The sequence below is a fragment of the Furipterus horrens genome, unplaced genomic scaffold (genome assembly GCF_987537825.1).
Source record: "Furipterus horrens unplaced genomic scaffold, mFurHor1.1.pri manual_scaffold_11, whole genome shotgun sequence".
Lineage (NCBI taxonomy): Eukaryota > Metazoa > Chordata > Mammalia > Chiroptera > Furipteridae > Furipterus > Furipterus horrens.
This window is the reverse complement of record NW_028327181.1, coordinates 2,584,954-2,601,064: the sequence shown is the minus strand read 5'-3', so window position 1 is coordinate 2,601,064 and position 16,111 is coordinate 2,584,954. Positions and strand designations below refer to the sequence as shown.

Here is a 16,111-nt window from a genome sequence, read left to right as displayed (position 1 = left end):
GGGTCTTCAGTTTCCTTTCTTACCAAAGGGTCACACACCAGTTTGAGCCTTAAGTTTTGGTGACTGTCCTATGGGACAGTTTCTTCACTTGTATGGTGGGTCATGGGTGCTTGTGAAGATGAAGAGTTCATGCATGTGGAACCCTTAGAGTGGCCACCTGGCTCCCAGTAAACATACATGTGAGCTGTGACTGGCACTTGTTTCTAATGTACTGGGCCCCTCAGTCATCCTCTGTGCCTGCCTGGTGCCGGCAGTCCCTCCTGCCAGCCCAGATCTGTCCCCACTGCACACACCACCACCCGCCCCTGATAGGCTCTTCCCTTAGCCCCGGGCGCTGGGGGCAAGTTGGGACTGTGAGTGGAGTCCTTGGTTTAGGAGCAAAGCATCTGGTTCCGGCACCACCTCTGAGAGGTGGACACGTCACCCTCTGGAAGTTGTCCCTCAATGGGAACTGCCTCTGCCCGCCCGTTGGCAGGAGTCACCCAGAGTCTGCCACCGTGTTCTGTTACATCCTCGCCCTGGAGGTCAGCTGTCCAGCTGCCGTAGTTGGGGCTCCAGGATGTAAGGCTGGTGCCGTGGAGGTCGGGTCCCAGGGCTGGGCTTCTAGCGTCAGTCCCAGGACCTGACCCTGCGCTGCAGCCCTTCCCCCGCCGCTTCTCTGACCTCCCTGTGTTGGTCTGGTCCATGTGGTTCTGAAGTCAGGCCCCAGATCTGTTCCCTAAAGTGCAGGAACCCCACCCTCCCCCATTAAGAGGGGAGCACCCAGTCAGGGTTGCGGTGTTGCATGAGTTAGGACCCGGGGCCTTGGCCAGAGTCTGCGGAGGCGGCACTCCGGGCCAGGCTCCTTCCTGCGGCTGGTTTTCCTCGGGAAGCCACGAGGCTGAAGGCTGGGCTGTGGAGCCCACACCCAGGCTCAGGCCCCGCTTCCCCACGCTCTAGCTGGGACCCGGGACAAGGCCCTTTGCCTCACTGTGCTGTGACCTTGGTGTACACGCCCCAGCCCACAGGGGGATGGCGAGGCAATGTGTGGGAAGTGCTTAAGGTCAGTGGTCCCCAACCCTCTTGGCACCAGGGACTGGTTTTCTGGAAGACAGTTTTCCGCGGACGGGGGTGGGGGTGGGGTGGGATGGAGCTCGGGGGTAATGGGAGCGATGGGGAGCGGGGTGAAGCTCCGCTCACCCCCTACTGTGCGGCCTGGGTCCCCACAAGCCACAGCCAGCACTGGTCCACGGCCCGGGGACCGGGGCCCCCGCTTAAGGTGGCGCGGGCAAGGCCTGCCGTGACTTGTGCTCGCTATTAACGCCAGCGCTCTGGAGAACCGGGCGGACACAGCGCACGGGCGAGGGCCAGGCCTTCGACCGCCGCCTCCAGGCGACGCGACCTCGTGCAGGGAGCCTCTTGGAGTCTTGGTTCCAATTCTGCAACCTGGGGGGTTTGTGCCAGTCCCCATCTCCGCGAGTCGTTGCAGGAATAAAAGGAGAGGCACGGAGCAGTGAGCACACAGGGCTTCTGAGGACTCGGGCTCAGGGCGCGGGCGTTTCACGGCCTCGTTCGTTCCTTTGCAAAGTGCAGGCACCGCTGTCTAGACACTGTATTTCCTCGGTTCCTAAATGTCCACTTTTTCACATTTATCACCTCTGAAATCAGAAGGAGCCTTAAAGTCACTGGGGTCTGGATGTTATAATTTGTAGCGTTCTTTTCTCGTACCAACACAGAAAACAACGGCACGTCACTCAGATTCAACGAAGTCCACACGTGCCGTACACACACCACCACGTGTATGCACGCGGTTTACGGACCTGGAAACCAAGACTGCACAGGTGAAAGGGCCTTACACGGGCCACGCTCTAAGAGACCACTCTAAACTACCTGAAGTAGGAAAGTCATTTTACTCGAATACAAAAACCACAAAAAGAAAGCCGTGTTACACAGTCGGACGTTCACTAAACGTCAGTGAAGGCACGGGAAGGTCAATACCGTGCGTCCCCGCAGTCCCTCCCCCGGGGCAAGGCTGCTACGTGGCGAAGAGCAAGGCCACGGGCGGGACCAGAGCAGCAGGGCCCGGAGCCCCTCTGGGCGGCTGGCGTGGGCAGGGGGTGGCCGCCCTGTCTTCTGCTTTCTTGAGGCCTCTCCCCCTGCCCTGGCCCAGCCTCCGGGGCGCCCAGCCCTGCAGCCAGGAGACAGTGACGGTGAGAGCCCCACCTCCTCCCTCCTCAGGCGGCTTTGAGGGGGAGCAGGTGAGTGAGGGCGTGGATCTGCGTGGCGCTGAGCGGAGTTTGCGGTCTTCCCGGTGGGCCGTCTTCTCGAGTCTGAGAACCGCTGCCTGAGGTCTATGTCTGCTTCCCTGACCGGAAGGAGAACCTGGGAGGAGAGAGAGGGGTCAGAGGGAGCAGGCAGAGCGAGGCAGGGAGCACAGGACACAGACTCGCACTCTCACTGCGGACGGGCGCCGCCCGGGGCTTCTCGTCCACCTGCTCACTGCACACTCGTAACAGCCCGGAGGGCGAGGACGACCCTGGCCCCCGTTTACAGATGAGCCAGCTGGGTCCTGTGAGGGCAAGCACCAGGCCCGGGGTCACAGTGAAAGCCAGGGGCCCAGGGCCCACCTACCACTGCGCATACAGATGGACTCTGCCACTTCTATTTTTTAATTGTAGGTGGTTTTACTGTAGGGGAAGCAATAACTTCTCGATGTTCCCTACAATTATATAATAAAGCAGATCTTTGCAGAAGTAAAGTTGGACATTTATGTTCTCGGATAAGACAGATACAACATACAGAGCCATCCCCCGAGGCAGGAACAGCGAACATTCTAGCTGTGCCCCGTCCGCCCCGTGCAGTCCTGAAAGGGAAGGCTGGTACGTGACCCAGCACAACTCCAGCGTCAGCCGGGGCTGCTCAGGCAGGGCAGGGCTGGGCCTGGGACGCGTGGCCAGTGCTGGGCCACCCCTCCCCCTCCCCCTCCCCCACCCTGCTGCCCTGTCTCCGGAAGTGACATCAGCCACCACCCAGTCATTCCAGCCGGGAACCTGGGGGTTGTTCTCAACGCCTCCCTCCCTCCATCTGCTCCAGTTCAGTCATCGCGACCCAAACAGGTCCCCGCTCCCACCACTGTCCTCTCCGCCACTGCCACTCCCAGTCCAAGCCACAACAGCCTCCCCGTCAGCCCCTGCAATCCACTGGTAGCAGCCAGAATGTCCCTGTCACTCTGCAGAAGTCAGTCTTTCCCCAGCTTAAGCCCTCCCATGGCTCCCACCTGCAGGACAAAGACAAGAGTCCTCCTTCACATGACCTGCTTCTTCAGAAAGTCACTCATTCATTCACCGGCTCAGTAAGCTTGTCTGAGCAGGAAACCACGGCCTCCTGCCCTTCATACGTGTGTCCACAGGCTGGCTGGTGCCCGGGACAAGCATTTCACTGTTGCCCTATCCGGCTCAAACTCCAATGAAGTAACCCAAAGACTTCCCTAGAAGAGGCAGAAAGAAACTGCCATCGATGCCTTCTGGGAGCCTTTACAACGGGACACGCAGCCAGTGCAAGTCCTGAGTAAACACACTCAGATGGCCGCCTGGGGCAGGCGGAGACGCTCCTGCGCACCTCTAACCTCAGGAGACCCGACCTTGGGGTAGAAACATGCCCCTGACCCTGCTCCAACTCTGCTCCCCACCCCTGCTCCCAAGGCAGTCAGAGTGAGTGTCTGTATGTAAAAACAGCCCGTCACTCCTGCTTACAGCCTTCACCAAGGCACCGACAGTAAAACCCCAAGTCCTCACCGGGACCCCCTGGGCCTCTCCAACCTTCCCTCCCCTCTGCGCCTCCAGCCAATACGGTCTGCTCCACAAAGCCCTCTCCAGCCTCGGGCCTGTGTGGTCTTTCAGGGCTCAGCTTGAATGCCACCTCCTCCGAGAAGCCTTCCAGGATGCCCAGTTGTAAAGCAGCCCCATCAACCTGTCCCTCAGCTCCCTATGTAATGGCCTTCCTGGCGTACGGCTGTCTGCAGGCGTCCTGTTGCCACCTCCCCTTCCACGCTCACTCTCAGGCCCCTGGCCGGAGTGCAAGCCCACGCGGGCAGGGTCTCTGGCAGCTCACGGCATGCCCAGCACCTAGCACAGTGCCTGGCACCCAGCAGCCTTCAATACCTCTTCGGTAAGGAACGAAGGAACTTGGTTTCAGGGGGCGGTGTCTGACAACGCAGCTGTCACCTGGCCCTCCCGTGAGGCCAGGCAGTGCGCCCCTGAACTCTGCTCACGCTTCTGTAAAACGCAGCTTCTTTAAACTGTTTCAGTCCCTCCTTCTGAGCGAGCCCCATGAATGGAAGGGAGGTCCCCTCGGTCCCTCGCTGGGCAGCGCCCCTCAGAGGCCGGGCTGAGGGGGCAGAGCAGAGGAGGCAGCCTCAGGAGGGCCCGGCGAAGCCTGCGCCGGCGGCTCCTCTGGACTGCACAGTCTTTCCTTTTTAAATTATTTGCCAGCACTTGAAAATCAGATTCCACGAACAAACCCGGTTTCTGGGCCTGAGAATCAGAAGCTCTGGCAGCACCTTATCCCTTGGCCAGACGGAACTGAGGACCGGACGGTCCCCCTCGCCCTGCACGCCCCTACACCCCCCCCACTCGTCTGCCTTAAGTGCCTGGCCCCGAAAGGCATTCGAGTCTGAAATCCCTGAACCAGGGTGTTCCTCATTTTCCACTGAAGAAGCCAGGGGCTGGTAAGCTGTCCCCAGGCTGGGCATTCTCAAAGCGACCCAGGCAAACAGTCTATCTGCTTCGGGGCCTGGGGGAAAGGCGTGTCGCATTGTACCCACGCCTGGCCACCGAGAAGGCGCGTCCTCAAACCAGACGTGATTTCTGAGACACTGACTTTTAAGCCAGGGCCCCCCGCTCTGCGGTGTGAGAGGTAGCGCCGGACACATGAGGGGGGTCAGCGGTGGTGCGTGAGCTGGAGGCGGGTGTTCAAAGGGAGCTTTATCACCTGCCCCAATACTGGGACACGGGGTCCTCTGAAATGGGAGGAAAGGGGTTATGGATTTGCCACTTAAACTCCAGTAACTTTTGTGTTTTTCTTATAATTTTATTATTTTTTGATTATGGTTATTATATCAAGGGGAGACAGTGGAATGTAGAATCTGGACTTGCTTGGGTTTAAACCCTGACGTCACTATTGACGATCTGTGTGACCTTGGACACATCACTTCACCTCTTGGTGGACAGCTATAAAATGGGGGTAATGGTAGTTCCTGCCTCCCAGGGCCATTGCAGTGAGTCCATAAATTAATACACATCAAGTGCTTCGACTACTCCCCGGCAGCTGTTACAATGCACGGGGACTGAATTCTCTTACCCGCTGCAGCTCCGCCGCCAGGAGGGCAGCGCCGCCTCATGCCTGGCGGCTGGTCAGCCTCCCCCCAACCCCAACTCCATCCTCGGGCACTTGTTTAGTGGCAGCAGGAGCAGCAAGGTGACTTACAGCTTCCTTATGATGGTCTTCTCCTCCTTGCTTCTGCCGGCGTTGCTGGCCCTGGCTGCCACGGTTTCCTTTTCTCTTCTTCCTCCTGGGCCTGCTCTGGCCGGAATCAGGCCACTGGGAAAAGGGGGACAAGTAAATGGGTTGTCGTAATGCACTTATCTGTGCAGCCCTGAAAGTAAAGAATCTTAATATTATTATTTAATCATTTTAGCATTGAAAGCTCTGGAGTCCGAAAGAAGCTGCCCCAGATCATGAGACTCTTCCCTCCCTGTTCCCAGTGTTGATTCCTCTTCTTCCTTTCTCTTGTCTAATTGCATTGGCTAGTAGTTCAAGCTTCTCCATTTTGTAAGAATATGACCATGTACCAATCCTCTAACTGAAGCTTTGACTTCCTAAATGGTAAATGAGGAAAATAAGAGGACATACCTCCTAGGATTGGGACAATAATGCATGGCACTCATTAATTCAACAAATATTTATTAAGCTACATACTGGGCCAGGGTGCTACAGATACAGCAATGAGCAGAACAGAAACTATGTTCTCTCATGCAAGCTACATTCCAGTGGGGAAGGAAATGGTCAGTAAAACATAAATCAATTAGTAAAATAAAATAATACAGTAAGTCAGACGGTGATAAGAGCTAGGCTGATTTTGACTGAGAAGATATTCAGGTCAGGTGACCCCCGCAGGACCAGAGTGTGTGTCCCTGGCCTTGACGGACAGGCGCGGGGAGAAGGCTGTTCTCTCTCCCACGCTCACCCGGGACTGCCCGCAGTCATAGCTGCTAAGGCTCAGAGAAGGACTGCGTGTAATACAAGACAGCGAGGACAAAGAGGAGCAAAGAGGAACGGAGGAGGCGCCTAGTCCCCGGTGCCGAGCCTGCGGTCTTAGCTGCAGTTGTTTCTTTATTTCTGAGGGCAATTCCAGGATCCTTCCCCGCTGTGAGCACCAATACGTTCCCTCTGGCCCTTAAGCCAGTTTGAACTGGACGTCTGTCACTTGCAACCTAAAGAACCTGACCACAGAGAAGAATTTCAGTGTAAGATCCAGGAAGCTCGTGAGACCCACTCAGGCATTTTGTTGGGGGGCCTACGGGTAGACGTGGGCCTGTGGTGTCTCCTCCCTGCTGCGAACGAGTGTGTAGCCCGGGGCTCACGTGGGAAAGCTCTGCCCTCTGATGTGCTGGCCTCTGGGGGCCAGTCGGGTGTAGGTGAGGTCACGGGGGCGGGGCCCTCAACTTGAGATTGGGGCACTCGTAAGGAGACCCGAGGGCTTGCTCTCTCTCCCCTGTGAGGACGCAGCCCGAGGGAAGCGTCCACGAGCCAAGAAGAGTCAGCACCAACCATGCGGCACCTTGACCTTGGGTTTGTAGCTTCCAGTTTCTGGTGCGTGGGCCCCCGGCTACGGCGCTGTTATGGCGGCGCGGGCTGACCGAGGCCCTTCCCACGTGAGCTCGGAGAGCAGGGCTCGCCTTCTCGCTCCTTCTCTGCAGACAGTGGGCTTCTATTATTTAATATCATCACCTGTATTTTATTATATTGGTGTTATTTCATACGAGGCATCATCTAAAAACTCCCCCTTTCCACTCTCTGCTGTTACAGAGCACCGCAAACTCGGTGACTGACAACAGGGAAGGTCTACGCTCTCGTGGCGGCCCGGTCCCTTACGGCTGGACTGCGGGTCCCCGCTGGTTCCGGGCGGACGAGCTGGGGGCTGGGCACAGCGGGGGCTGTCAGCTGGGGCACCTTGTGACCACCTTGTGACGGCTCCGTGTGACTACCTTGAGCTTCTTCACAGCACGCTGGTCTCAAGGCCGCATTCCAAAAGCATAAAAATGGAAACCTCAAGGCCTCTTGGAGCCCCAGCCCCGGAGGCCAAACAGACATTCCGTCGGCCAGAGCAGGTCACAGGGCCACGCAGATGCTCGTGGAGGGAACAGTCGCTGCTGCTTGAGGAGAGGAGCGGAAAAGCGTCACTGCAGAAAGCAGCAGGCCAGGGCAGGCTGCCGCGGCCATGCGTGGGGACCGCCTGCCACCCCGGCCTTCCCTCGGAAAGGGCCGTCGGGACGAGCGGGGCCTCCACCTGCGGCCGCTGCTGCCGCTCAGCGGACGTGCTGGCTCCCCCAGAGCACGCAGCACGAGGGACCACACAGAGTCCTGCTGTCTGTCCCCAGGCCTGTGGCGGGTGGGACGGGACCATCTGTCGTTCTCTGGGGACTCACGGCGGGACGCAGGGCTGGTGCTCCGCGCACTGACAAGCTGCCGGCCGCGTCAGCTGCCTGTGTCTGAAACGCTGACCGGAGGGGACAGCTACGGGTCTTCCCGCGAGCAGGGCTCCAGCCGGCAGGGGGAAGACAATGACGCGCTTCTGTCGGCAGAACTCGGCCCTCTGCACGGGCTCCCTAGGATGTTGGGGCTTCACTGCTGTTCTCGTCTTGACGCTCCAGTGAAAGAGCTTAAAGAGCCACAGTACTTGGGCTTCGGTCTAAATCAGCGTGTGTCCCGACTTCCGAGCTCCTGGAGCCCGAACGTGGCGCGAGAGTGAGGTGCGCAGGCTCTGACGGCGTCTGAGGACACGTGTCACTGGGGCCGCCACCGGCCGTGGACTGGGAGCACGTGCCTGACAAATCCGAGCTGTAGAGCCTCCTGCAATTACCACCGCCCTGCGCACAGCATTGCTGGGGACACGCGCTGAAGTGACGCTGGGAGGACCCAGCAGAGTGCCTGGCACACGGCGGCCACCGACACACGTCGGCTGGCACCGTGCTTTCACTGTCTCGCTTTTTCCTTCCTCTGCCGCGGAAGGAACCCACTTTATCTAACTCAGTGCTTCCCAGAGTTATTCGACCAGAGCCCCACACTTCCAGAAACACTGACACGAGAGACAGTGTTGGGGGGACAGGGGCTCAGGGAATACAGCCACGTCCAGACCCGAGACCCAGCGACGTCGGTCCCCTCTTTTCCTCGTCCCAAAGCCTCGCCACATTTCTAGTCTTTTACAACGTTCAGCTGTTGGCCTCATCTACCCGCCCCCCTCCCACACACCCGTGTTCTTTCTGACCCACTTGAGAGTAAGTTGGACACATCTTACTCCTTCATTCCTAAAGGGCTCAGCGTGTGTTTCCTGAGGACAAGGGTATCCTTACACAACCAAATAGTTCGGTCGTCAAAATCACCACACCGATCGTTTAAGACACGAAATCCGACTTCTTGTTACACTTAAAACAAAACCCGAGCTCCTTCCTGTGGCCAACAAGGCGCAGGCCCCCGTCTCTTCCCGACCACGCTCCCCTGGGTTCCGGGTTCCGCCACGCTGCGTCCTCCCCATCTTTCTGGGGCTGGCTGCTTCTTGTCGTTCACCGCAGTGGGGACGTCCCTGACCACCTGATCTAAAATGGGCCCTGCCGGCAACTCCCTCAGCAGTTCCGGCTCGGTCACGGCCCCCTGTTTTATCTCTGCAGCGCTCACACCATTATCCCGAGGGTCTGTTTAGCGCAGGCCTCCTTGCTGCCTGCCGGTCCCCCCAGGATGAGCAGGTGCGCCCCTGTTTCGGTTGCGCCCCGCCCCCGCCCCCCAGGAAGGGCGGGTCTGGGGCGACCAGGCTGAGGGAAGACGGGGGGCGGGGCCCACCTCTTGCAGCACTGCAGCTCCTCCTGCACCAGCAGCAGCTGGCCCTTCAGCTTGTTGCGCTCCTGCAGCACGTCCCGCAGCTCCTGCAGCGTGAAGCGCGGGCGGTTGGGGTCTCTCAGGTCCACCACCATCTGGTCCGGCCCCAGGTTCACCTGCAGGAAAAGATGTCGCTGAGGCAGTTTCCCTCAACGGACTACCCATCCCAGAAAGGAAAGGTCTCTGGTTTTGTACTCCCGGGGCCCCGATGAGGTGGGGCACTGCCTGGTGCAAGCGTTGGCTCGGTGGTGGTGAAGGGAAAGCTCCGGGGGACGGGCTGGTTCCGGGGCCGGAACAGGGGAAGTCCAGGACGCCCCTGGGACCCCCGTGGTACTACTGGATGGAGACATATCAAAATGACGCAATTTGAAGGAGCTCCTACTGGCCACACTGAGAATAATTTGAGTATCAAAATGGATAGTAACAGGAATGGACAGTAATACAGCAAATGAAAAGAGAATTCAGGAATCCGTACTTAAAATTTAAAACATCGCCCGATCAACAGCGGGCCTGAGGAGGACAGGAAGGCAGAGGGTGAACCCACTTCTCCCGCTCCCGTTCTCAGGGTCTCGGGCTTCCTGGGTGCAGACCAGGACTTACACCGCCAGCCTCTCGATTCTCGGGCTTTCTCACTCAGACCGCACTACGCCGCTGCCTTTCCTGGCTCTCCCGCCTGCAGACGGCATGTTGTGGGGCTTAGACTCTGGCACTGCGTGAGCCAGGTCCCATGAAAACCCTCCTCTTACGTCTGTGTGTATACCTGGGCCTATACCTGTGCCTATACCTGCATCGGTACCTGCACCTACCTGTACCTGTACCTACATCTGTACCTGTACCTGTTCCTATACCTATTCCTATACCTGCACCTGTACCTGCACCTGCATCTGTACCAGCACCTGCACCTGCACCTGCGTCTATCTATATCCTACTCATTCCGTTTCTCTGGAGAACTGACTCGCCCAGGGGAGGCAGAAGGGCATCTGTACTTCAGAGCAGGATGCCAGTTAATAAGTGTAGAGGAGGACAGAGGTGAACAGTCTTCCTCTGCCATCATCTTAGGCCAGTCTAATAAACGGATCTAAAACCTTTGGGTGAAAAGTTGTTGTGGAGCAGGACACCTTCCACAGTTTCAAAGTAGCTTCCCACGGGCTAGTCATTAACTACAGAGGGATAAAGGCATCTCTACAATGCGCACACCGCCTCAACCACGGGATCAGGCTGACATCATCAACAGTGGCAACTGGACATCAAGTGCCTCCTGACACAGGGTGCGGAGAAGGCCACAGCATCACCTCAGGGGTGTTTCTGCCAGAACACGCAGAACTTCAGTCTAATCGTGTGGGAGCATCGGAACAAGCTGAAGGACATTCCACAGACCAACTGATGGGTCATCTTCAAGAATGTCAAGGTCATAACAGATAAGAAAAAACTATGGAACTATCACATTCCAAGTGGCTACAGAGATGTGCCAAGTAAAGATTCCATGTGACCCTGGACTGGACCCTGCATTAAGAAAAAAATGCTATGAAGAACATTCTTGTGAATTTTGAATATGGACGGTATATCAGATCTTATTATTCTATCAACTTTCCCCCTGAGTCTGACTGTTAGTTACAGTCATGTGATAGTCTGTCTTTGGAGATACACAGTGAAGTATTTAGGGTAAATGACCTTCATCTTTTACTAATCCTGCAACAAACATACCTGCTCCAACGGCTCAGCAAAAATACATGCGAGAACAATGAACAGCACACACACACACTTCTGTACATATGTGCACCTGTAAATGCTGTGTTCACCCGAATCGAGGTGATAGGCATGCAGATGTTCATTGGACTTGCAACTCTTCTGTAGGTTTCAAACTAAAGTTAAATAAATGTTTGGAAATCAACCCAAGGGTCCTTTAATAGAAGCCTAGTTAGATAAACTAGGACACAGTGACACTCTGGAATGTTCTACAAGAGACAAAGAGAATAAGGCGTACTAAGAAGAGAAATGCCGCAGCAATCACGTCCCTCCCATCAGACTGACAAGGACGGCGGGCCTGAAACCACACCGGGCCGTGGGGCCGTGGGCAGCCCCGCAGCCACACTGGCTGCGAGCAGGGCAGATCTCCTTCCCCTCCCGGGAGTGCAAGGTGGCGACGCTTCTCAAAATTTGAAAAGCACCTTCCCTTGACCCAGGGAGTCCATTTCCCCAAGATACCAGCCTTTGGGGGCGAAATGGCACATGTCAGGGCTGTTCACTGTTGCATGTGCTAAAAGCAAATGACTGGGACACAAACATCTTTTGATCGGAGGTTAGTGAATGCGGAGAGGCTTTACCTTTTCCTGAGCCATGGGCCCTCCTGGGCAGCCTGGTAACGGCCACACGGACTCCTCAGAACGGTGTTTTTAAATGTGCAAAATTAAAGGCACAGGATCACAAAGAAACCAACGAAGATGACAGACGCTCCTTAAACTCCTCTAAAAACAGATTTATGACAGGTCCCCATGTCCCCACTGAACCCCACGAGCCAGCCCCAGGCCGCAGGCCCCACCGACGATGCGGAGGGTGGGGTGCGCTGCAGCTCCCTGCCGCGGGGCCGGGACAACGCCTGTGCTCACCAGCGGCAAGCGTCATGGGGTGCTCGGGTCCCCGCAGTTGGCCACTTACATTCACAACGGGAGACACCGATACGAAGGCTGGTGAAAATAAAAACAAACTTTTTCCCCCATGCAGGTTCCTGGACCTCTTGGAGTAGCATCACGATTCCCGAGGGAGGTCCAAAAGCCCAAGGACCTTCGGGCCGGACAAGCGGTAATACTGTACAACGGAAGTCTTCAAAAGCCATCAGAGGGTGAGGAAGCCCTTTATGCTGTGACCAGTACAACCTCCGGGCTGTGCTCGGTGAGAGCAAGCAGAGGCAGAGCAGCGCAGCTGTTATAACACCGTCTGTATGAAATACGGGACATATACGCATATCTGCTTGTGCGTGTGTAAGACATCTCTGGGAGGATATACAAGAAACAGGTTTACCTTTTTTTCCAGGGACGGGAAGTGGGTAGCTGGAGGTAGAGAGAGATGGGGAGAGAGGTTTTCAAGGCAAATACTGTTGTACCTTTTAACGTTTGAATTTAAAAGGAAAAAAATCACCTCACACCATTAGGGTGGCAACTGTAAACAAACAGAACAGAAAATAGCAAGTGTTGACGAGGACGTGGAGAACCTGGAACGCTGTGCCCTGTGAAGGGGAAAATGGCACCGTCACTGTGCCAAACTGGATGGCAGGTCCCTGAACAATTAAAAATAAAAGTATCACACGGCCAGCCATTCCACTTGGGCGTATACACCCACTAGCATCGAAAGCAGGGCCTTGAAAGGATATTTGCAAGCCCATGTTCACAGCAGCACTGTGCACAACAGCTAAGGGGTGGCTGCCACGCAAACGTCACCAACAGATAAATGGATGAGCAGAACGCGGCCCGTCCGTCCGGAGGGACATTAGTCAGCCTTTAACAGTAAGGAAATTCTGACGCGTGCTGCACCGCGGAAGAACCTTAAGAGCCCTAGAGCTTTATGCTAAGTGAAACAAGCCAGTCACAAAAGGACAGATGTCACATGGGTGTACTTACAGGAAGTACCTCAAGTAGGCAAATTCATAGAAATAGAAAGTAGGCCAGCAGTTACCAAAGGCTGGGGGGAGGGGGGAGTGGAGCTGGTGTTTCCCACGGACGGAGGTTCGGTTTTGCAAGACGAAGAGTCCTGGAGAGGATGGCGGGATGGCTGCCCAGCCATGTGAGTGTGCCCGATGCTACTGAATTTTAAGATGGCTGAGATGCTAAGTTTTACGTGTACTTCATCACAATTAAAAATAATAATTAGAAAGAGAGAAGCCAATAAGGCCCATCTGTATGCAGCGTCTAAGGGCAGTGAACAGTCACTCCCTCTGTCATTCCCCCCCACCCCGTTCTTACGACTGTGCTTTGGGAGGAAAATGTGCCATCTCATCTGCCGGCTGATGAAGCTTGCCCACTGTGCCCCAAGTGGGATGTCACCGGCCCCTGGGCAGACTGCACTGCTGACGGTCCGTGCTGGGGCTCCTCCACATCCTTGTGCCTGGCGTTGAAGGAGACAGGCAGAGCCCGGGACGTGAGCTGAGTGATGCTGGGAAAGTCATGTAACTGCTCTTGAGCCTCAAAAGCCACCATTCATCATGCTATTCAACCATCTCATATGATGGACACAAAAGTAGAACCTTCTCCGTAAATGTAACTGTCACCAGGCCTGCCGAGTGGGTGAAGTCCAACTGTACCAGGGAAGCTACCAGAAACCTGTGGATCTTAGCGACCCTGACCCGTGGGCTCCCATGGCTCACTCCTCAGCCTGTGTATCTTGTTTTAAAAGATTGTATGTATTCACTTTTTAGAGAGAAGGGAAGGGAGGGAGAAAGAGAGAGAAAGAAACCTCGATGTGAGAGAGATGCATCGATCAGTTGCCTCTCGCAGGCCCCCAGCTAGGGGACCTGGCCTGCAACCCAGGCACGTGCCCTGGTTGGGAACCAAACCGGCGACCTTTTGGCTCACAGGCCGGCGCTCAATCCACTGAGCCACAGCAGCCAGGGCTCCTCAGCCTGTAATCTTGTATTCGAGTTCTTACCTCTCCCAATAGATGTGCGCTCTGGGAGGGCAGGGCCCTGGTCTGATTCACTTCCACGGCCCCGGCGCCCACACAGTGCAGCCGCCCATCAAATGTCAGTACAACAATAAGGTCAAAGGCCTGTTTTAGCAGAGCGTGGTAAAAACCAGCTTCTCTGAGCTCAAACCCTGCCGCCGCCTCTTCCATGCTCTAAGGCCTTAGGTAAATTATTCACCTGTCCTATGCCTCCATTTCTGTAAACGGCGTATAATTTAGTATGAAGGTTCACTGAGAGAGCCCACTTAGGGCATATCTTTTTAAACAGTGCTTAGAGACCCACTACTGAGTATGATGTTAATTTAGCAGGTTACAAGAAGAATTTAAAAACCCATAAAATACGAGAGTATGACTGTGCATATCATGTTGAGCTGGGGTAAACTGTTTCTCAAAATATAATTTGGCAGAATGGAGGTATAACATACATGCAGTAAAATGCAGTCATCTTGAGTTTATGGTTTGAAGATTCTTGCCGTATGTATCCACCCATGTAACCACGATACACTTCCTTCCTGCTCCTTCTCACTATCCCCTCCCTGGGGTTAGCATCAATCTGTCTTCTGTAAGTAAAGATTATTTTGCCTGTTCTTGAATCTCACTGAAAGTAGGCTCCCTTCTGTGCCTCCGTGTCTCAGCGTAACACATGTGCGGGCGGTGGCACTGTTCTTTTTCATGGCCGTGTAGTATTCCACTGTAGGAATGAAGCACAGCTAAAAAGCCCATGCATTTCTCTGTTACATCTGGATTCTTTCCAGTTCGGCACAATTATAATAAAGGTGCTCTGAATATTCTTGCATGAGTCTTTTTGTGGTCATAAGCACTCACTCGTTTTTTGTTAAATTTTATTTCCTAATCAAGGTCAAAGACACTCAAAAGTGTGACGCCTGGGCCAACAACACCTGCATCTGGAAACTTCTTGAGAAGCGTATTCTCAGGTCCCAGTCCAGACCTGCTGAACCAGAAACTCGGGCTGGGCCCACGGACTGTTCTAAGGAACCCTAGCGATTGCGTGGCCTGCGAAAGCGTGAGAACCGGGGCCCCAAGTCATGGTCACCGAGGCTCCAGGCAACGGATTCAGAACACACTCAGCGGAGGGCCCAGCCCGTCCACGGAGTAAGTGCTCCGCCAATGTTTGCGAGCGCAGCGCTCCCGGGCTGCGGGCAGGGCCCCGGCGCGCCGGGAGGAAGGCGGCCCCCCTGCCCGCGGCCGCTGCCCGTCCGCACTCACCTCCGCGCTGGCCGCCGCGCTCTGCCTCCGCAGCCCCTCCACCTCCTGGCGGAGGCTGTCCCGCTCCATCCTCAGCTCCTCCGCCACCAGGCTGCCCTCGTTCACCAGCGTCTCCAGCATCTCCAGGACGCGCACGATTTTGAACTGGAGCTGTGTCACGCGGGGGTCACTGCCCAGGGCCATCAGCTCGCGGCCCACCACGTAGGAGATGTCGTACACGTCCTCGGCGGTCAGCTGGAAGGGGCTCTTGCGCAGAGCCCCCTCGGGCCCAGCCTCGTCCCCCTCCTCTTCTTCCTCTTCCTCTTCCTCCTCCTCTCGCAAAGAGGCCTGCTCCATGGCCGCGCGGAGCCCTGCAGCCTCCGAGGCTCCAGACGTCCAGCCCCTTCCGGACACAGAAAACTTTCCGCCGAGCAGAGGACCCTGCCCGCCGGCGCCGGCGGCGGGGGTGGTGGCCCGGGGAGGCCACGCAGCGCAGCCGCGGGGTGAGGCCGCGGCGGGGACCGGGGGCCACTCGGCCCGGCCGTGCGTCCTGAGGACGGAGCAGGGGAGCGCCTCCAGGACGTGGCCTGGGGCACGGAGGACAACGCGAAGGCCGGGCCGCCGAGAAGAGGAACGGAGAGGTTACGGGGTGACAGTGCGGCCCCAAGCCTAAGAGCGGTTGCAAACCCGGGGGCGGAGCTGCGGCCCGGAGCCCCGCCCCTGGCGACCGCCGCGACCCGCGACCCGCGCCGGGTTTCCATGGAGACGGGGCGGCACTTCCCACGCGCCGGGGAAAGAGGGGAGAAAGCCCGCACCCCTTTCCTTTCCACACCCGGGCCTGCGGGTCTGAGCATTTGCATTGCACCTGGAGGCCGAGCTGGGCCTCCGCGGGTGTTTGCGGAGACCTGCGGCAAAAGCGAAGGCGGCTGGGGGCGGCGCGTGGCCAGGACCCCGGGGACATCTGACCCTCAGTGAGACGCGGACCCCTCGCGCTGCGCCGCTGCTGGCTCCTGGGCGCCCCCACTGAACCCCCGAGTGGCCTCGGCCTCGGTACCGCAGCCCTCCAAGGCTGGTTTCCTCGTTAAGTCACCGGGCCCCGGGG

At 56.8% G+C, this 16,111-nt stretch overlaps 1 protein-coding gene across 2 annotated transcripts; it reads right to left on the bottom strand.

The window, feature by feature from the left end:
- Positions 1–1,870: 1,870 nt before the first annotated feature.
- Positions 1,871–15,712, bottom strand: RILPL2 (Rab interacting lysosomal protein like 2). 2 transcript variants are annotated; one of them, XM_090291931.1, is made up of 4 exons: positions 15,031–15,708; positions 9,094–9,245; positions 5,464–5,577; positions 1,871–2,361 (listed from the first exon to the last, which is right to left on the bottom strand). In XM_090291931.1, the coding sequence occupies exons 1-4, from the start codon at positions 15,364–15,366 to the stop codon at positions 2,331–2,333; spliced, it is 633 nt and encodes a 210-aa protein (XP_090148057.1). In that variant the 5' UTR covers positions 15,367–15,708; the 3' UTR covers positions 1,871–2,330. The 2 variants fall into 2 exon arrangements, with proteins under 2 accessions (XP_090148057.1, XP_090148056.1); XM_090291930.1 differs by lacking the exons at positions 1,871–2,361; positions 5,464–5,577 and having other exon boundaries at positions 8,898–9,245; positions 15,031–15,712.
- Between the last annotated feature and the right edge of the window lie 399 nt (positions 15,713–16,111).

What these genes read in the sequence shown, in the direction of transcription:
- RILPL2 (XM_090291930.1), bottom strand. Translation starts at nt 15,366, where the DNA reads ATGGAGCAGGCCTCTTTGCGAGAGGAGGAGGAAGAGGAAGAGGAAGAA. An exon ending in GCGCGGCGGCCAGCGCGGAG is followed by an intron (nt 9,246 to 15,030) that starts GTGAGTGCGGAC and finishes CTTTTCCTGCAG; the next exon opens with GTGAACCTGGGGCCGGACCA.